Source organism: Clarias gariepinus, chromosome 4, assembly GCF_024256425.1.
Source record: "Clarias gariepinus isolate MV-2021 ecotype Netherlands chromosome 4, CGAR_prim_01v2, whole genome shotgun sequence".
NCBI lineage: Eukaryota > Metazoa > Chordata > Actinopteri > Siluriformes > Clariidae > Clarias > Clarias gariepinus.
In genome coordinates this window covers 5,811,723-5,833,377 of record NC_071103.1, presented here as the reverse complement: position 1 = coordinate 5,833,377, position 21,655 = coordinate 5,811,723, and the positions used below count along the sequence as shown (strand labels likewise).

The window sequence follows — 21,655 nt, the reverse complement described above, 5'->3', positions numbered from 1 at the left end:
TATGTTTCACACACAAACACACACGTGGTTATAGTGTTATTGTAAACAGTACACACGTGCACGGATGTTGATTATACCAGTGAGAGATGAGCACTAGGACCCAGCAGGGGACACAATCACCTACAATTCCGCAGCGCAAGAGAGAGAAAAACCATTGGCTCAGTTGTGATCATGTGACGCTCGGCATCAAAACAAGAAGTGCATGCGTGATACATGATACTTGGTACTCGTAAACCAAGACAACACTTGTTTTTCAAGTCAAAATTTATTAAAAATCTTTGCTCGCCTTGTGGAACACTTGCAAACCATGTTACTCGTAATCTGAGGTTACACTATATATATATATATATATATGCAAAAGATTATATATATATATATATATATATATATATATATAGAGAGAGAGAGAGAGAGAGAGAGAGAGAGTTTAACCTAGGATAACAGCCGTACATCTTTATTTATGCAAAGTCACATGTCCTATTCATCATGTTTATTTGTTTGTCAGTGGTCGAGTATGTCTCCGGAACCCTATTGAGCTCCTGTGGTGCGTCCTCAAGCAGAAGATGGCAAAAGCGGCGTGTGTCTAACATCCAGCAGCTCCGCGATATTATTATGGAGGAGTGGAAGAGGATCCCAGCAACAACATGTGCAGCTGTGGTGTATTCCATGCCCAGGAGAATTAAACCCATGCTAGATAACCATGGTGCTTACACAAAATATTGATACTTAGGAAACAGTTTTGGCATGTCCACTTAGGGTGTACTCATGTTCCTTGCCAGTTATTTAGACAATAAAGTCTGCATGTTGGCACCTTCACATAAGATTTTGCTGTATAGCTCAAACATCCTTGCATGTGAACATGTAAACCCTCAGATATTAAATGGTTTAGCCATCGTGATGCTTTAAACTTATGCCGAAAAGTGGCTAATATTTTCCTGAGGGACATCATATTGACTGACATCACATTGAGTGACATCATAGTGTGATGCTTTTTTTTTCAGCACAAACAAGCTCAAAAAAGCACATAGGGTTTGTTGTCTGTTTGCAATGAATACATTACCTGAGAAGGGGAAATAACCATTCTTAATTGGTATACAGAACCTTGAGTATGTAAAATCAGCTAGCAGAATAGGTTAAATTTACATTAAACCAGGTGAGCAGTCTTTTTAATGCTTTTTGACCCTAAAAACCCAGTCACCAATCAATATGTATGTCAGTTTTGACCTTACATGACTAAATCACTTTGAAACTATCATCACCAGCTGCACAATCTGAGATTTTATTTAATTATTTATTATTTTTCTTTTGTAATTATACTGGGTATAGTGACCCTGTTAACATAATAACTGCGGTCATTTTATTGCATCAGAACAAAAAAAGACAATGCCAGCATAAAATCTAATGTACTGTAGTACACACTGAGGACCCATGGTCACGTGCATGGCACATGGCATCATCCAAAAAACAGGTATTTCAGGCATAGTGAGCCAGTAAAGGGAGAGTAAAGATAAGTAGAAGGTTATAGATGGCCAAGTTCAGGAGAGACACCTCAGTCATGGTTTTCAGCTAGAAACCAGGGACCCCAGGGATTGCCGGTAGTGCACATTTTTGCCATTTAGCTTCAAACACAAAAACATAAAACTGAGATTAAAGTGCTGAAAAAGGGTGTAAATTGTGTGTAAAACACCTGTGACACAGTATTGTGTGCCATTTGTCAACGAATGACTTAGTAAAGTCTACTCTGCAGAATTTTAACACAATCATTTTAATTATTTGCCTATGACCGCATCACTGCCACATCACACCTGCAGGGATTTTAAGCCCAACCTTGGGTGATATATATTAATTGCTTAATATATATAAATATATAGTATAAGTATATATTACTATTATTAATAATCTCCTTTGAACAGTTGAAATCTTACTCTCCTACTTACGCTCTGTAAATCCTTCATAACGGCTCTAATCTGAGATGCTGGTTGTTAATTGGTGATTTCTTAGGCTGGTGACTCTAAATGAACTTCTTCTCTGCAGCAGAGGCAAGTTTTTCGTTTAGATTTTTTCTGGTAAGGTCTTCATGCGAGCCACTTTCATCATGATGCTTGATGGGTTTTGTAAATGCACTTGACAATACTGTTCTTGCAAGAACTATTCAAGAACAACTGATCTTAGTGTTAGTGTTATTTTTTTTGTGTTGTTGTTACTTAGTTACCTAATTTCATTTGTGTTATATCATACTTTCGAAATCTTCAGTACTGTTGTGGAAAATAGAAAAAAGTGTGTGTGTGTGTGTGTGTGTGTGTGTGTGTGTGTGTGTGTATGTGATACAAATCAAAAGCCTGGACACCACTTCTACTTTGGTGTTTTACAATCTTTTTATTTTTTTAACATCATACTTTAATACTGATGACATCCAAACTATAAAAGAACAAGTAAAAAAACATGTAGTCAACAAAAAACTTTTACATTTTCCAAAGTCTTTCCTGCCTCAAATTGTTTTCAAATCACAGGTGTGCCTTCTCACATGTTAACATATGACATTTCTTGCCTTCTTAATGTGCTTGAGAGAATAAAATGGTGGGTACATAGTCAATAGTGCAACTATTAATGCTACTGCTATTAGTGCTACAGCTAAGTGTGTTAATATATTTAGAGCACCTCAGATAAGAGCCCACACAAATGCTTCACAGAGTTCAAGCAGGCATTTCAACAGTGTATAGAGGTGACTGCATTACTTTGGAAGAACAACAGACTTGTTTGTGCCAAGTAGCATGAGGAATGGACATTAGATCAGTGAAAAACTGTCCTTTGGTCTGTACAATAGAAAGATAACTGCTGTGTAGACACAGAAAGTGTGAACAGTTCCTGAATGCATGGTTCCCACTGTGACTTAAATTACATATATATGCACACACACACAGATATATGTAATATTATAACAGTTAAACAGTTGTCATAATTTTTCATTAATGAGATAATTATGGCATACAGCTCATGAAACCCCCAAATCCACAATCTCAGAAAATTAAAATATTACATGCAATCAATAAAACTAGGATTGTACATAGAACATATTGGACTGCAGTATGCATATGTACTCAGTACTTGGTTTGGGCCCCTTTTGCAGCAATTACTACCTTAATGCAGCATGGAAGCTATTAGCCTATGGCACTGCTGAGGTGTTATGGAAGACCAGAGATGCTTCAATAGCGGCCTTCAGCTCTTCAGCATTTGTTCAGAAGCGGCTGGCTTGACAAGAGGAATACGACATTTAAAACCAATGTCCAGGACTCATCTCTGTTTTGTGGTTCTTGATGCATTGACTCCAGCCTCAGTCCACTCCTTGTGAAAGTTCCCAACACTTCTAAATGGCCTTTTCCCTCTCAAGGCTGCAATCATCCCTGCTGCTTGTGCACCTTCTCCTTTCACACTTTTTTCTTCCACATAACTTTCTATTAATGTGCTTTGATACATCACTTTGGGAACATGCAACTTCTTTTGCAATTACCTTTTGAGGCTTTCCCTCCTTATGGAGGATGTCAATGATGGTTTTCTGTCAGGTTAGCAGTCTTTCCCATGATTGTGCTTCCTACTGAGACTGAGAGACCATTTAAAGGTTTGGGAACCCTTTGCAGGTGTTATGGCTTAGTTAGCTGATTAAAGTGGGACACTTTGAGCCTAGAATATTGAACCTTTTCACAATATTCTAATCTTCCAAGATTGTGGATTTGGGGTTTTCATGAGCTGTAAGCCATAATCATCCTATAATTATTGTCAATTATGACAAATCACAGCTTGATGTAATGAGTCTATCTCATATATTAGTTTCATCTTTTAAAGTTGCATTACTGAAATAAATGAACTTTTGATAGAACATCTTCGGGATGAATTAGAGTCAGGACTGGGAGCCAGGCCTTCTCGTCCGACATCAGTGTCTGACCTTACAAGTGCACTTCTGGAAGAGTGGTCAAAAATTCCCATAAACACACTCCTAAACCTTGTGGAAAGTGCCAACATTATATTAAACCCTTAGGCTTATTGGTGTTTCCAAATTGCCCATAGTGTGTGAATGTGTGTGTGAGTGAGTGTATGTGCGATGGACTGGCACCCTATCCATGGTGTACCCCGCCTTGTGCCCTATGTCTCCTAGGATAAGCTCCAGGTCCCTGTGACCCTGAATACAGGATAAAGTGGTATAGACGATGAGTGAGTGAGTAAGTGAGAATAACTAGGAAAACCTGTTATATTCTCAGCTATGTCGCTTACAGTAATAGAATTATCTCTCAAATCTGATTTTATTGCTACAATTAATACAAGCAGTCTTCTGTGGTTTCTTGGTAACATCCAACCAGCTTTTTTTGTCTTATATTTAGAGAGAATAAAAGGGAAGCTATAGTAGTGAGTAAAGGACTGTTAAGTGTCTGACTGTAATAATGTATGGGAACAGAAACTGATATTACACAACATTTACTGTAATTATATATAGAATTACCATTTAATATTCATATAATCCATGTTCTTGACTCTTTTATCCTTTATCATGAAACAGATGCTCAGTCCTAAGAAAAATGATCTTGAGAAAATGTCTTATTTTCAGAAATTGTAACCTTTCTGTACTTCTGCTGTCTTGCTTGTTTTCCTACGGTATTTTTGTGTTGGTTCTATATGAAAATTTAGTTGTAAGTTTGTGTATGTTATAAGGTTGGCAGCTTATAATAATGCATAATATATGTCTATAACAAACAATTTTGCATCTGGGGAAAAAAAGCTAAACTCCATTGCTGTCATTTTTGATTGTTTATTAGACTATTGTTTCTTGATTTAGACTATTTTTAAGATCCATGATAAAACTTTTTAGGAGAGATTCCAAGTTGCACTTTTGAGAAAAAAACTGTAGAAAGTATAAAGCATTATTAAACACCATAACATCATAAAATCCAAAATAGCACATCACAGAATTGCAGGACGTTGCAATTTTTTCTACAAGGCTACAGCATGCACTGGTGGAGCCAACATGAACTTTACTCTAAAAATAAAATGTAGGTAAAATGAATAAAAATATACCATAAATGTCGAATGTACAGTATTTACTCTACCAGTATGTCTAAATTACAGATTCCATTGTTGTATACATTTACCTTTTTAGAAACCTTTTTACTATTTAGAAAAGACAAATATTAAACACATTGTATAGACTTAGTAAATAATTTCAATTTTAAGGTAAAACTTGTTCAAATGTACTGTCATGTCCTTGTTTGTTGTTCTTTTCCCTGCCGGTCAATGGGTTGGCTCCACCAATGCATGCTGTAGCCTTGTAAATGTGGGGCTAATATGGCACAATTACGCTATATGCAATTTATAACATTAGCTGGGAAGGGGGGAAATAACCCGTCTTAATTCTTCCAGATCACAGAAATGTTGAGTGTGTCAGATCAGCTAGAAGAGGAGGTTAAATCTATACTGAACCATGTAAACGAGCTTTAAAAAATAAAAAATAAAAAACACATCACAAATCTGTTAAATAACTTAAGATAAAGTCACCTCAAAACTATCCTAATTATTTTACTAGCACATTCATTTAAAATGCTGTGATTTTTACTGTATTATACTGTATATAATGACCCAGTTAACCTTAAAATATGCTATTTATATATAATTGAAAAGAAAATAAGTATGTAGGTAGATTGCTAGGTAAATAGGTACAACTTTATTGTTATTGCATAATACAGGTAGAATATATCTACCAGAAGTGCAAAATAGTAATGTATACACATCAGTGCAAATTTTGGCATTGTAATTACACTTATAATAATAACTATAAGGTGGAGGTTAAATAAGTATATGTTTTACTGTAATTACTACAGTATATGTATAGTACTGTTAGTGCAGTAAAATGGAGAAAATAATAGCAAAATCTTCATACTGTATGTTACAAATCAAAATTGACCAACAAGTATGTGGACACTTGACCAACTTTCCATTAGTCCCCACTTTAATCAATGTCAGGCAGAAAGGGCTGAGAGGCAGTTATGATTCAAATTCATCCCAAAGGTGTTCACTGGGGTTAAAGTGAGGGTTTGTGCAGTCAAATCAAGTTCTCCCACTTCATTCTTGGCAAACCATGAACCTCATATAGTGCACATGGGAAGTGATCATGCTGGAACATGTTTAAGCCTTTTAGTTTCAAATCAACGGGAACTTAAACACACAAAGGAACGTAAGTATAGAAAAAACTATCTAGAGAATTTTGTGCTTCCAGCATATTGGATAGTCAGGCGCCACTGTATGCGCTACATGTGTAGCCAGGATTTTACATCAATGGATTTATCCTTGAATGATTGCATCAACATATTCCAACATGCCAGGTTTCATTGGACTCAAATTGTAAAAAAAAGAAAAATGGTTTTGAGCACGAGACATTTTCATGCATGGATTAAATCCCACCACAGAATCCAGACCTTTACTCTATTAAATCTTTGGAATATTTATATAGACTCTCCCATCATCAATACAAAATCTTGGTGAAGAATTAATTGACTCTAGACAAAAATAAATGTGGTGACATTGCAAAAGCTTACTAAAAAGATGCCACAGTGAATGCATGCCATAATAAAAATATATGGTGATCCAATAAAATGTTAGAGTGTGTGACTTTTTTGGCTGTGTATAACACATGCAGATACAAACTCTAACATTTTCACCATTTAATCCAGCATAACATAATGTAAAATAATAATAAAAAAAAATTATTTATACAGTTTCATGTTCCTCCATTATTTAGATGGCAAGTGAAAGTTTGTCCACATTTCTGGTCTGTGCATGCTCCGATCCTGCAGAACGGGTTAAATAGCGATTCATACACTGCAGATGGATACATGGTGTCTGAAGGAGGAGCCTGGCGAATTGCCTCTTGAACTTTTCTCCCACAAACACATAGAGGAAAGGATTGAGGCAGCTGTGTGAATATGCTACAGCTTCAGTGACTTGCAGCATGAGCTGGATATTTTTGCTGAGATCACACTTTTGAGGAATGATGCCCTTCAGTTCCAGTACTTTGAGGAATGCTGCAATGTTGTATGGTATCCAACAGCAGAAGAAAACCACCATGACCACAACGACAAGACGAATGGCCCGTTTCTTGGAAGTTGGACAGGACTGAAGCTTCCGGAGCACCATCGCGTAACAAAATCCCACAATAATCAATGGAATCAGCATGCCTAAAACATTCATTTTAATGAAAGCTGCACTTCTCACATTATTGTGACTTTCTTTATTTTTTGGATAAGCGCTGCAAAGTAATTCTTTTTCAAATGGTTCAACTCCAAGATACAGTAGCTCAGGAAATGATGCTGCAACAGCTACAATCCAGACAATCATGCTTGCTAAACTCCCCAAGGACTTTGTTCGGAATCTCATGGCAAACAAGGAATGAACTATAGCCAAGTATCTCTCTGTGGTCATCAGCACAATAAAGAAAATACCGGCATAAAATCCAATGTAGTACACACTGAGGACCAGAGTGCACATGGTGTTACCAAATACCCAGGTATCTCTGGCATAGTGAGCCAGGAAGGGGAGAGTGAGGATTAGAAGAAGGTCAGCAATGGCCAGGTTAACAAGAGACACATCAGTCATGGTTTTCAGCTGAACACCTTTTAACATCACCCACAGCACCAGCATGTTGCTAGGGAAGCCCACCACGAAGAACAGAGAGTAGAGCACTGGGAGAAACCAGCTTGCATGTGTTCCGTATTCACACACCGCAGGAAATTCATTGGTGTAATCATAATCAGTCAGGCTGAAAACGAAAAGAAGAGATATTGCAAGAGACTGCTTTGTAAAAATGTTAGTTTGTCAATGTTAAATATGCTATACAAATAAAAACTAACTTCTTAAAAAAAATTCCTCATTTGAGGACATGATGACCATTGGGTAGAACTCTTGTGCGTAACATTCTTGTCTTCAAAGATGTTCATTAAGTTTATAGTTATCATGTGCCAACAAACAGAAACACTGTCTGCACAAACTTGATTTAGTATTTGGTGGCTGTCTGAACTGTTTTTTTTTTTACACAATCATCTGTTTTAATTACATATTTATATTTATAAATCATGCGCCATGTGGTAAAATCATTATAAAGAAAAAACAGTTAGAATGTAATACAGTATGTACTCACTTGAGTGCCGTTCCTTCCTTGATGCTACTGCTATTGTTCATTGTTCACAATTCAGCTTCAAACTCTGAAATATTAACCTGTGTTTAAATATACATACATATTACCATTTCTTACATTATAGAATCATAATTATGAAATAGCATGCAAAAGTATATAGCAAGCAAAAAAGTATAAAGCAAGCAAATTGTTATTTTTGCTTTGATGACAGCTTAAATCTCAAAAATTACGAATATCCTTAATACCTTAACTAAATACATCTTAAAAAATGTTTGTTTCCTATCCTGATTTTATTCAGAAAGTGAAACTCTTATCTATTCTAGACGAAAAAAAGAGTAAATATTTTAAGACTTTATTCATTTTGATGATTACTGCTTAATCATGATGGTCTAATATCATTAAATATTATTCTTTCATAAGACCAGTCAAAAAGCATTGACAAAATACAGATATTCTGAAGCATTATCTGGGAAAGAAAATGCATTTAACACTCGGTTGGGGATCCTTTGGCATTAAACCTTCTAACATCAATTCGGTGTGGCATTGGGGTGATTGGCCTGTCTCCTTACCGAGGAGGTACTAAAGACCAGATTGCTTTGATAGTAGCCTTCAGCTCATTGCTGGGTTTCAGCCCTCATGAAAACAGTCCATACATTCTACATGGGGTTCAGCTCCGCCACTAATGAGTATACCTTGGTATTAATAGTAATTATTATTTTAAAGCTAAATATGGCCTAGCGACGCCCATGCTTCTAACACACAGTATGACTGCAAAACCATCCCTGCTATCTGTTATCACCCAAATGAGGATGGGTTTCCTGTTGAGTCTGGTTCATCTCAAGGTTTCTTCCTATTGCCATCTCCTTTAGCCACCCTCGCCCTTGGCTTGCTCATCAAGGACCATCCTATAATTTTGATTCATACACATTATTTACATTTCATGCAAATTTCCATAAATTGTCCAGCTTTGCGACAATTGTTAGAAGCACTAAACAAATAAAACTGAATTGAATATGTTTAAAAAATGTAGATGCTCAGTAGTTTTAAGGCTTGAAATAATAGTGCACTATTACTAATATGCAGTGGACAGCATGTCAATAATAACAGCAACAACAACAACAACAAAAAAAATAATAAATACAAATAAAATGCACACATAGATAATATACAGACCGGACAGGAAGCCGTTGAGTCTGGACGCTAAATCTATCGCCTTTATGATTTGACTCGGTTCACAAAAACAGAGCGGGATAATGGACAGAGAGCAAAACTTTTCCGAGACGTTTTGGTACGGGGAACCACCTGTAGACATGTGGTTACCTCAAAACTCTTCCGTATAAAACAGAAAGTAAAAGTGTACCTGGGTTGTTCACGGGAGCTCGTGCCGTTCTGCGCTCTATGGGAGCACGGGTGGAGGAGTCAGAGAATGTGTGTGTGTGTGTGTGTGTGTGTGTTTGGAGACGGGACGCGTTCCCCAGTATATTTTAAGGGGGGTAATAAACACTCGTAAAGTTCCCATGTAGACGTGGCTATTTTTAAAGAAACACGCACAGATAACGCGTATGATTTTTGAAACGAAAGCTAAATTTGCATGTAATGTACAGTAAATATATTAGACTTCACAAGAAAAGGATGTCCGAGTGTGTAATCACCCCTGGGACAACGTGTGGGGGGGAGGAGGGGTTGAAAGCGGGACATGTCCGTCCGTCCGTCCAATCACCTCACGTGCGAGAAATCCGACGCGCGTGCTGTTCTGTAACATTCTCCCAACGAGCATCACGAAAACAAAGTAAACCAAATCAGTCACCACATTAGAGCAGGAAGCGTTAATGAGCGGTAATAACTCTGCTGGGCTGTGTATAACTGGGAGGAGTTGAAAACTACAGAATATCGCACGCAGCATGGTGTGAGTTTAAATACAAAACCTGACGTTACATCACTGCTGAAAATAACAACCCTCCCACTATGTTCCGCTTAAAGTCTGACTCACCCGTGTGTCTATCGTTCTCGAATTATTCTGAAGAAATGACGTCATGTGCTTTACTCCTGTGAATCTTCTTGTTTAATCACTATAGCCTCCGAATTGCCGGACCATGTAAGGTGTTAAACTCTAAATACAAAATGCCTTCCTGCCCCCGGATCGTCCCCTATATAATCTCTATCAAATATTATATAACAACGTACGTGGCGAGGGTGGCGCTGTGGCAAAGTGGTTAGCACTGTCGCCTTGCACCTTCAGGATGTGGGTTCGCTTCTCGCCCCTGGTCTGTGTGCATGGAGCTTGCATTTTCTTCCGCTTCGTTCGGTTTATATATATATATATATATATACTCAGCAAAAAAAAAAAGAAACGTCCCTTTTTCAGGTGTTCCTCGCAGTGGGTAAAAGACCACGTGTAACAACACCTGCACAGGATCGGTACATCCAAATATATCACACCTGCGTGACAGGTACAGGATGGCCACAAGAACTGCCCGATACACACGGGAAAACACAATCCCTCCATCAGTGCTCAGACTGTCCGCAATAGGCAGTCCATGAGGAGGAGATGCACTGCAGTACTTCAAGCAGCTGGTGGCCACACCAGATACTGACTGGTACTTTTGATTTTGAGCCTCCCTTCATTCAGGGACACATTGTGAAACTTTTTTAGTTTATGTCTTATGGTGTTGACTCTTTTAGTGTTCATACAAATATTTACACATTAAGTTTACTGAAAGTAAAAACAGTTGAAAGTCAGAGGACGTTTCTTTTTTGCTGAGTATACACTACCGTTCAAAAGTTTTAGAACACTTGCAAATTTCTTTTTTTTTTTTTTTTTTTTTGTTTAGTGATTTATTTTCTACATTCTAGAACAATACAGGGAATTTCAAAACTATAAAATAACACATATGGGATTAAGTAATTACGTAACAACAAGAAACACAACAGTTAGTTGTTATTTTAAGACACAGAGGTCAGCCTTTCTGTAATAGTTCTTGCAAGAACAGTATGTCAAGTGCATTTGCAAAATCTGTCAAGCACCATAATGAAACTGGCTCTCATGAAGGCCGTCCCAGGAGGGCGAGACCAAAACCCACCTCTGCTGCAGACGAGAAGTTCATTTAGAGTTATCAGCCTGAAAAATGACCAATTAACAGCACCTCAAATTAGAGGTGTTATAAAGTCTTTACAGAGCAGAAGTAGCAGAAACATCTCAATATCAACTGTTCAAAGGAGATTAATGCATTTTTTTGGATGCCTTTAGCATTCCTTTACAATGTAGAAAGAAATAAAAATCAGGAACGATCATGGAGTTAGAAAGTGTTCTAAAACTTTTGAACGGTAGTGTGTGTATATATATATATATATATATATATATATATATATATATATATATATATATATATATAAAATAAACGGTTACATAAAACAATTTCTACAATAATATAGGCAACATAAAAACATACATGTTGTATGAAAAAAAACTATTTCATAAACATTTACTCACGATCTATCATGCTTTATCCTGTATTCAGGGTCACAGGGACCTGGAGCCTATCCCAGGAGGCTTAAGGCAGGGTAAACCGACGGGCGACTGGGTGGCCGGGAATCGAACCCAGACCCTGGAGGCATAAGGTGACTGTGCTAACCACTACAAAACTATGCCGCCTTGCGTGAACACATACTGATTAAAGTCATTCATACAGTATTTAGTTATGTTGGTTCAGAAAGATCCAATTAAAATAATATTCAAAAATCAATGCATTTAATATGCCAATGTTTCATTACGGCCTACAAATGTGTCATGTGACTAGGGCTTATTACATAATATTTGATCACAATAAATATGCAAAATTATGTTCTCATATAATTACATTTATACAGTGCATCTAGAAAGTATTTACAGCACTTCGATATTTCCACATTTAGTTATGTTATAGCCTTATTCCAAAATAGATTAAATTCATTATTTTCCTTTAAATTCTACAAACAAATTTATTTAAAAAAATGTATTTAATATAAAAAATAATGAAATAAATTACCTGTACATAAGTATTCACAGGCTTTGCCACTCAAATTTAGCTCAAGTGGATCCTGTTTCCACTGATCATTCTTGAAATGTTTCTACAACTTGATTGAAGTCAGCTGGTAATACATTCAGTTGATTGGACATGATTTGTAAAGGCACACACCTGTCTATATAAGGTGCCACAGTTAACACTGCATATACAGTCCAAGGAATTGTCTGTAGACCTCCGAGACTGTATCGAGGCACAGATCTGGGGAAGGGTACAGAAAAATTTCTGCAGCACTGAAGGTCCCAATGAGCACAGTGGCCTCCATCATCTATAAATAAGAGAAGTTTAGAACCGTCAGGGAAGGTGACCAAGAACCCGATGGTCACTTGTGAAAGAGCTCCAGAATTTATCTGTGGAGAGAGGAGAACCTCCCAGAAGAACAACCATCTCTGCAGCACTCCACCAATCAGGCCTGTATGGTACAGTCCTCAGACGGAAGCCACTCTTTAGTAAAAGGCACAAAGGCACCTGAAGGACTCTCAGACTGTGAGAAACAAAAAGTTTTTGTTGAAGCACCTTTGGCACCAATTACAGCCTCAAGTCTTTTTGAGTATAAAGCAACAAGAAAAAGGTTGTCCTGGGTGTGAGGGGTCTGTAGAGATTTTTTGTTTCCTGCTTTTTGTAGATTACAAATCATGGTGAGGGGGCAGGGAAGCTCCAATTATTATTATTATTATTATTATTATTATTATTATTATTATTATTAATTAATTACTATTACTGTACAGTATATAGACTCCCTCCTGGGAGCCCCTGTTAACTTTAAACAAATACTTATTAACAGTCTTATAATGATAATTGGTGTTTTTTTCATCTTCATGAGATTCTTCTTACTGATAATTTTAATAAAAAAATATATAGTTGTAAGCATCAATGAGCAGGCCCAAGCACTCTGTACCATCACCACCCAGACACACCACATAACCTCTTTGACTTTTGAGCGTGTTAAGACCTACAAAAAGCCATCACCACCTGGGTGCACCGCACAACTTGCACACATCACACAATATGACGCAGTAGGGCTGAAATCAGCTTGGGCTCTAAATATTGTTCATGTTAAATGTGTGTGTGTGTGTGTGTGTGTGTGTGTGTGTGTGTGTGTGTGTGTAGAATAATGGAAAATTAATGTTAAGTCCTCCAAAAAGCTGGTGTGTGTGTACATGTGTACGAGTGAGAGATGTGAGTGTGTGAGTGTTAACATTTGTGATGTAAGTGTGTATATGTGTGTGATGTATGAGTGTGTTTATGTGTGCATGCGTATGTGTGTGTGTCTGTGAGACAGAGATGTAAGTGTATAAGTGTTAACATTTGTGATGTGTACGTGAGAAAGATGTGTATGTGTGTGTGCGTGGTAACATTTGTAATGTGTACGTGTGCAGAATAGGCCGCAGATGCTGGAAAAAAAGCATCAATGTACAATGTTCCTCAGTGTGATGTCACTGAACATTATGTCACTCAATATAATGTCACACAGAAAGTTATTAACCTTTAAGTTATTAACCTTAAGTTTAAGGCCGCCCCGTTTAAGATATCAAAAAACCCTCTACAATTTTTGTAGACGAAAAATAACTGATTTCCTCTTGAGTTGAGCCCGTGACACGCCCCGTGTCACACGACTCTCAGCCATCCTAATGGCAGCAGTTTCCAACCTGTCTGCCAGTTTTTTAAACATGTCCCCCAAAGAGGCAAAAACAAGAGCAAGACCCCCGTGGAAAAAAAAAAAAAAAACTTGGCAAAACAACAGGGTTCTGTGCACCCTATAGTGGGCCTTGGGTCATAAATATTTGTAATGCGTCGTACCACAACTCATGAAAATTTACTTTAAAAACATTCTCAGCAAGACCCTTGAAAAGCTCAAGGAAACCTAGACTTTGACATTGTCCAGTCGAGTCTAACTCATCCTAAATTTATATTGTACTAGCGTAAAAACCTGTCATTGACAGGTAAAGAGTTTACAGAAATAGTTAAAAGGTTAAAGCTAAAAATAAGCTGATCAGCATTTGACACATAACTGCTCATAACTCCTTCATATTGCATAACCTATACAGCAGATTATCCACCTGAGTACATCTTCCACTTATATGTCACCCCTTAAAATATGTATTCACCGCTGCCGTTTCCATCCTTTTTGCCAAATCTACACTAATCTGTTCTTCCACATTCCTCTTCTGGACTCAATACTTTTCCATCACCTACTTTATATGGTGGTAAATTTAAACATATTGTTTTTGCACACTTTAATATCTACCTTGCAATCTACAATGGAAACTTTCCAAATGGTTCATATTTTGATCTTCAAAATATCACTAACAGCATGTAAAATAATTTTGAGCGAAGAGAGGAAGAAGGGAAGAAAAAGGGAAAGAGCCCAAGAAAGAAAGACAGGCAGACATAATAAATACAGCAACATTGTTAGCTACTATTACCCTTGATAAAAACAAAAAGCTAATCATTCTTTCATTTGCTATAAAGGTAAGAGTTTCCACAGGAAATGAAAGCCTGCAATAGCTTTCATAGCTATTCATAGCATGAATATGAGAGTAAGCATACCTTCTGCCTGCACGGCAACTTAATAAAGCTTTGTTCACTTAGCAGCAGTAAGTAAATGAAAGCATTTAAAACACAAGCTGTGTGTTCAATCTTAGCTTATATAGCTTAATGCTGTGCTAATTATAATGTAATATTTTCATGGTATGGCCTAATACTATAAACTAGCCTACAAATGGAATCTGCAATATAAAAATTTTAAATAGTATGTCTAGAATTAGATTTGTAAAGTATATTGTAACCTGTACATTTTAATTGTATTAATTTGTTTTCATTCTTTTGTAACATTCCAAAAAATGGAAATTTAATCCAAATGCCCCCCCCCCAAAAAAAAAAATTAATAAAGGAATGTCTTTTTCGTGTTTTTCTGAAGTTCTAAAAATGACTAGAAGGTGAATCATTCAATCAGACTTTTTTTTTCTCCTGCTGCCATGCTAGTTCTTGACTAGTTTAATTCAAGCCCTCTCTTGGTGGGTAGAATACACAAATCCTGTACTTGTACTTGTACCTGTAGAGAAACCCTAGTTAAAATATTTCTAACATAAAAGTAAAAGTTCTTCTTTTGTCTGTGTAGCTTTACAGTCGTTCGTCTTCGCTCGTCTGTGTAGATTCATAGTCAGCCAGGTGAGCTTCTTTGGAAGTTGAGTCATGTCAACTGGAATTTTTTCTTGTTAGGTAGAAATGCTTCACTACTCATCCAAGTGGCTTCTTCGGTCTGAGGTAAGTTGGTAAGTTACTCATATTTGAGGCCTCCATGGTCAAAGGATTCTCCCTTGTCTGAAAAGGCTGATTATGTGAACAATGGAAGGTGAGGTCCTTAGAGAGTGTGGAGGTGATAGAGCTGTTAAGAAGAAAATTGGAGAGAGTTGTTAAGGTGTGATGAGCGAAGAGAGCGAAGGGGAGTCCTTAAGTAAAATACAAATATAAAGTCCTACCTTTACATACGTATTTCACTTAAAGTACAAAAATACTGCTAGTACTACTTTTGAATTTACCTAAGTATCAAAAGTACCATAAACTCTGTATGAAGACTTGTTCATTGAAGGTAAAAAAACTTACAAAACTTGTTCATTGAAGACAAGCGGAACTGTGGCTTAGTGGGTAACCCTGTCGCTTTGCACCTCCAGGGTCCAGGTTTGATTCCTGCTTTGGGCATGTGCTTGGGTCTCCCTGTGCATGGTGGGTTTCCTCAGGGTGCTCCAATTTTCAAAAACATCCAAATTGAGCTATTTGCCATTCACACATTGCCGATAGAGTGTGAATAAGCATGTGAGTGTGTGTATGTGTGTGCCCTGCGATGGATTGGCACTCCTTTCGGGGTGTACCTTGGCTTCTGCCAAAGCAGGATAAAGCAGGATACTGGATAAAGCAGTATAGACGATGAGTGAGGGAATAAGTTGATCGGAGATGAAGACTTACAAAGACTTTTGAAGACTTACAAAGATTAGCTGATTTAAAATGAATACTTATGAAAAGTTCTTGATTCAAGACTTATAATAGCTCACAGCAGACTTCAAGTCATAGCAAATCTCTCTCTCTCCTTCCTGGCTTGTTAACATGCTGTTTTTGTCACTGTCTCAAACTATCTCTGGTTCTTATTTCAAACACCTGCTACATGATTGACCATTTCATGGAGAGGGGGCAAATCATGCAATTATGCATAATACTCAGCAGGTGGGGTGGAATATTACTGCTTCAAAGTCTACTGCCATTATGTAAAGCCAACGCCATGCACGAAGGTAGTAAAGTATAGTACAGATGTGTGTTGTAGTATATAGTGGAGTAAAAGTACTATATAAAAGTTACCTTCCACCTCTGCTGCCGAACTTAGGGTATGTCTGTGTAAGTTTCTTATTCCTCTACCTATTCTGTGCCCTAAATTTGAACTTCGTTTTCATTTTTACAGTACATTTCATTCGATTGTCTGCTAGTCATTACAGAGGTGATGGTTCATTTGGAGATCTTTTATCTCTGCCTGCAATCTCTTCTTGTACAATACCCAAAGACATCACTGGCAGCTAGCAAATTACGAAATCCTGGTCACCCCGCACCCTTTCTGCTAAAGCAAGTGCTTGTAAGCGGGGTGTAGATGCTTGCTAGTTCTCTTAGGTTAAATATTTTGAAAATATCTCATTGTTGGAACAGGTTGTAAATCCTGTAATGCCACCCCTTGAGTTGGGCTTAATTCTTACTCAGTTCCTGTAAGCAAGACCTTTTATTAATCTTTTCTATTCAAATCACATTTTAAATTTCCTCAGGTCTTTACCTGTTGATATTTACTTCACTATTGAGGTGCAACTTGTAAAATATGCCACTACTGCTATCTTATGTACATTAAACAGCAATTTTACATGAGCGATTTCTGCTGTTCTATCATTTAAAGATTAACCTTTCGGTCTGATAATATGTTGATTTTACAGGATTGTAACATTCATAGTTTCTTCCCATCAATACCTGTAGACAGTTTTAATTTCATGTTGACTCATTTTAACTCGTTTAGTTAGTATCAGTTTCAATACACCAGAAGGACCGTATTCTTTTTTTTTTTTTTTGCCATCATCTGGTTTCTTGTTTTAATCATAAACTTGATATTGCTGTCTTTGGTCATTCTATGGTCTGTTCTGTTTTCTCTCCTTTCTAACCCTCTTTAGTCCCACTCTGTTATTTGATTTATAAATACATACATAGCCACTTGTTTTTCTATCACTTAGAATCTATCACTATTTTTCTTGTGAAATCACTTACCATGTAACTTGGATGCTTTTTTTGCATTTTAGAGCTGTCTAGAAATTTTTATTTAAAAAACACATGGAAACAATTTTCCATGCTTTTATTTATTCCTGGCTGGATACAATATATTGGGTGGTTACATTCTACCCTTGCTAGACTTCAACTGGTTCAAAATGCAGCCTCAGACTTTAACTAAAGCAAAGAAAAGACAACACTACAGTAGGGACACAGGATCTAGTGATCTAGTTGAGTTCCAGATCTGGGTGCTTGCTAGCCTGAACTGAGAATACAGAATTGACCAAGCTTCTTACTATATTATCGACTTGCTAAGCCCAGATCTACTAGGTTCTTTTCACAACAACTTCTTTTAGAGTGCTTTCACACTTGGCTTGATTACTCATAATGTGTTTTGACATTAGTAATGTTTTCCATACCTGAGGCCACAGTATGCACTTGGGTGATTTGTGATTTTCAAATAAACAAAAAGAGAAGAAGAGTGTACAAGGAGTTTTACACATTATAAAACAGTGGTCCACTTCTGTGTTTTGGTACGATTCACTATTTTCAAACAATGCACCTTTTTAAGTGAACTTGAGCAAGGTACACTGTAGGGAAAGTTGATATTATGCAAATAACCAGATGATGGGTCCAGTGTACTCTGATTTGTGCCTGGGTCTGTAGGGTCAAAGCACTCTTAGTTCCTGACTGTCAGTAGAAAACCGAAGTTTTTGCTAGCCCAAATGGGATAGCTTTCCAGTTCTGCCCCAATATTGACAATTCTAAATTTAAAGACCTAGCTTTCATCTCTTGCTTTAATTTAATTTGAGGTTGCCCTAGGTCAGGGGTCGCAACCTTAAACACAGAAAAGAAAACACCCGGAACCATAAAACAATTTGTCTTTCTTGGTTTTAAACATGTTTTATTTTAATGTTACAAGATCACCATAATCTTTAAATTTTTAATTACATTTAAAGCATGTAACAAACTAAAATGAAATAAATTTTAATTAAACACTTATTATGTATTTTCCAAAGTCACAGGAAGCCGCAGCAGGGGGCTGCGCGTTGCTGACCTCTGACCTAGGTGTTACCCTAACTATTTGTTTACATATTATAATATTTATTATTTAATATTCATTTATTCCATATTTCATTGTATATTTTAACATCTTATTTATGTTTAAAATTTATGGTGTGTATGCATTTTGCAATTTATGCTTATGTGTTTGTGTAAATGTCTACTAAAAAAAGCATTTTGGGTATTTTTTTTTAAATGTACAATACCAATCAATTGGCTCGATTTGAATTGCCTTGTATACTCACATTTACTCTTTGCTGAGTGAATACACCTTTTTGCTCAAACTCAGCCAGAGCAGTTGTGGGTTAATGGTTGAGGCATTATAGTAGGTTACTGATGTGAAAGTTGGGGGTTCACACCCTATCACTGTCAAAATGTCTCTGTCAGGCAACTTAATAAAGCCCTTGACTTTCTCTGCTCTAGTGCACTGTATTGTGTCAAACCAGAGCTTCCTAACCACCGGGAAGGTGGTATAAGAAATTAATTTTGATTAATGTGACAAATAAATTTTACATTCATGTCACTTTTACATTAATTACAATGAAAAGAAATACTAATAATTTTTTACATATGTGAGTCTGGTTTCTCTCAAGGTTTCTCCCCATTGCCAGTCAGGGAGAAGAGAAGCGCAGGCCGTGTCAATCATACATACTCAAGATGTCAACCAATGTTCCGCACTAAGAATCAAAAACAGGAAGTTGCAAAGAAAGATAGAAATGAGCCACTTGAATTCTGTAACTGAGATTAACCTCTTTTAAAGTGATAAAAAATTGTCATCTGAGGAAGATTTTCCTTGCCACTGTTGCCCTTTGACAATCAGATTTTTTGATTTATTCATAGTTCCTCATTTTAATTTTATAAAGTTTTCTAACTTTGAACTCATTTCCCTATTTTTCTTTTGATTCTGTAATGCAGAACTGAGAAATACTCCTGAGAAAAACGGTATCACTCCCTGAAACAGCAATCATTCTTCACAACAAGACATTTACACCAAATAAGCAGAGTGGACTCTGCCATTACCAAATATTTTGCTTGAGGATTTTATATTGAAATGTTAGTTTATTGTATTGGATGTAAAATCTCTGTTACATGGTGTGGGTTAGAGAGCAGCACCAATGGATGTAATAACACTTATCAGACCCCTTATGTAGGGCTTCTGAGGGGGTCAGCGAAATAGAGGTATGTAAGAGTGTTTATGATAGACACGAGAAGACCTACTCATTTGGAGATAGCTTGGGATTATTAATTGGGGAACTAAAAAGGTAGAAAGACGATGAGAAAACATAAGAAAACTGAATACAGTTCTCCTGAAAACGTTCTCCTTGAGACCGAACGGGGCTTTGAAAACCCTTGTCCTCTCTGAAGAAGTAGACCCTTTCTGAGTGCTTTATGTGTGATTTTATATTTGTTTTTAATTTAAACTCAGAGCCCATGCGTATCAGATGGCGTGCCGCCCTCTGTCTGCCAGCCCACCGCTTTTAAAGTCGTTGGCTGGGTCTTTGCCTTGTCTTCATCTTTGACGTATGCTTTTGCCCTGAAACCTTACTGGGTTCTACCTAATGTTCGCACATTGTACTCAGGTATCAAGGTCCCTTAAATAGATATTGTGCCAGGAGCAGCGAGTACTCGCTGATTGCGTCTTTGGCAGCTAGGCGTCTACGTAGCTGCAGCTCTGCCTGTTCAGAACTCTACGGGGTAGCCGCCTGAAGATCTGCCTGTTCTAAACAGTGCTGGTAGTTGTCTCATCTGTTTATTGTATACTGTTCCAGAATTATAATAGAATTTATTCTGGTGTTTTATTCCTTCTGGTGAAGTCTTCTTTTGGTTGTTGACTTGACACAGACACAGAAGTAGACTCTTTCTAATGCTACTGTGGTGGATTTTTTATTCTCCCCACATCAAAGTTGCCCTAATTTAAAATATTAAACAAATACTGTAACTTTAGTAAAATAAATCAAAGAAAGACTTCAGACTCCGTGCAGATCTAGATGAAGTAAGAACCAAGTTTTATTGCAGCAACAAAACAAAGTGAGCCAGCCCTGAAAATGCTTAGGATGTAACTCCAAGCATCGCCCAATAAAAATCAATTTTCTATACTACGTCATATACCTCGTCATCTGACTCCACCTCCTACTGATATTATTTATACTGATATTATGATAGATTTCTATTATCTTTTCACTTTTCTTGTTCAACTTAAAAAAATATGGGGTGGCGCTTACGTTAACTATAAATTCTTGGTGCTTCCGGTTTATTCTACAGTTTTCAAGACACATTATTTTTAACTATTTGTCTTATTTTATTAATTTTGTTGTATTTACGTGTTTTATTTTGTTTTCTATAGCTAATCGCATCTGCACGAATGATCATTACGTCCCTCCAAACGACTCGGACAGCCAGAGCAGTCCGGTTCACAGCCCTACTGACTACACTCCTGTCATGGACCGGGCCTCGGTGAGTTTTGCTGAGGATGAGCCCGAGCCATCTGGATCGCTATTGCAGTTTCTAGAGGAGACAGGGCTTACTTTTTTTAAAAAGGATGACTCCAAACCTGGTCCTTCTAAAAGACCTCGTGTGGATAGCCCTTATTCATTTTCTTTTAGGCCCGTACGGCCCGAGTCTACTACTCCGGCTCCGGCGGTCCTAAAACCTGTTTGTCATGTTAATGTTGGTACCCAGACCGATTCTAAAGTGTCTGTTGGCACCCAAACAGCTTCTACTCCCGCGCCTGTGCCAATTTTAAATCGCTGTGTTTTTGTTCCTCTCACTGATCTTCAAATTGGTTTTGTCCTGCCTCAAAGGAGGTCAGATACTTGAAGTTTATGCATTTCATTATGCTATTGATGCTTACCCAGGCCCCCTATATTTTGTACTTTTATTTTGGGCCTTAAACTTTGTATTTTTATATTTCTTACTATGTAGATGCACATACTATTTTATTTTTTGTGTCTACTCTTATTAAACCTATTATTCATATAACTGTGTGTGTGTGTGTGTCTTTTTTTGGCTATTTGTCTGTGTCTCTTTGATTTGACATATTGCACGTGTATCCAATGCCTGTTACATC

The 21,655-nt window shown here is 37.1% G+C and overlaps 1 protein-coding gene across 4 annotated transcripts; it reads right to left on the bottom strand.

Annotated features, from left to right (window-relative positions):
* Positions 1 to 2,428: 2,428 nt before the first annotated feature.
* On the bottom strand, positions 2,429 to 10,318 carry LOC128520672 (C-C chemokine receptor type 3-like). Of its 4 annotated transcripts, none has more exons than XM_053495016.1 (3): positions 9,347 to 10,318; positions 8,177 to 8,253; positions 2,429 to 7,798 (listed from the first exon to the last, which is right to left on the bottom strand). In XM_053495016.1, the coding sequence occupies exons 2-3, from the start codon at positions 8,215 to 8,217 to the stop codon at positions 6,778 to 6,780; spliced, it is 1,062 nt and encodes a 353-aa protein (XP_053350991.1). In that variant the 5' UTR covers positions 8,218 to 8,253; positions 9,347 to 10,318; the 3' UTR covers positions 2,429 to 6,777. The 4 variants fall into 4 exon arrangements, with proteins under 4 accessions (XP_053350991.1, XP_053350993.1, XP_053350992.1 ...); XM_053495018.1 differs by having other exon boundaries at positions 8,177 to 8,240; XM_053495017.1 differs by having other exon boundaries at positions 9,534 to 10,318.
* Between the last annotated feature and the right edge of the window lie 11,337 nt (positions 10,319 to 21,655).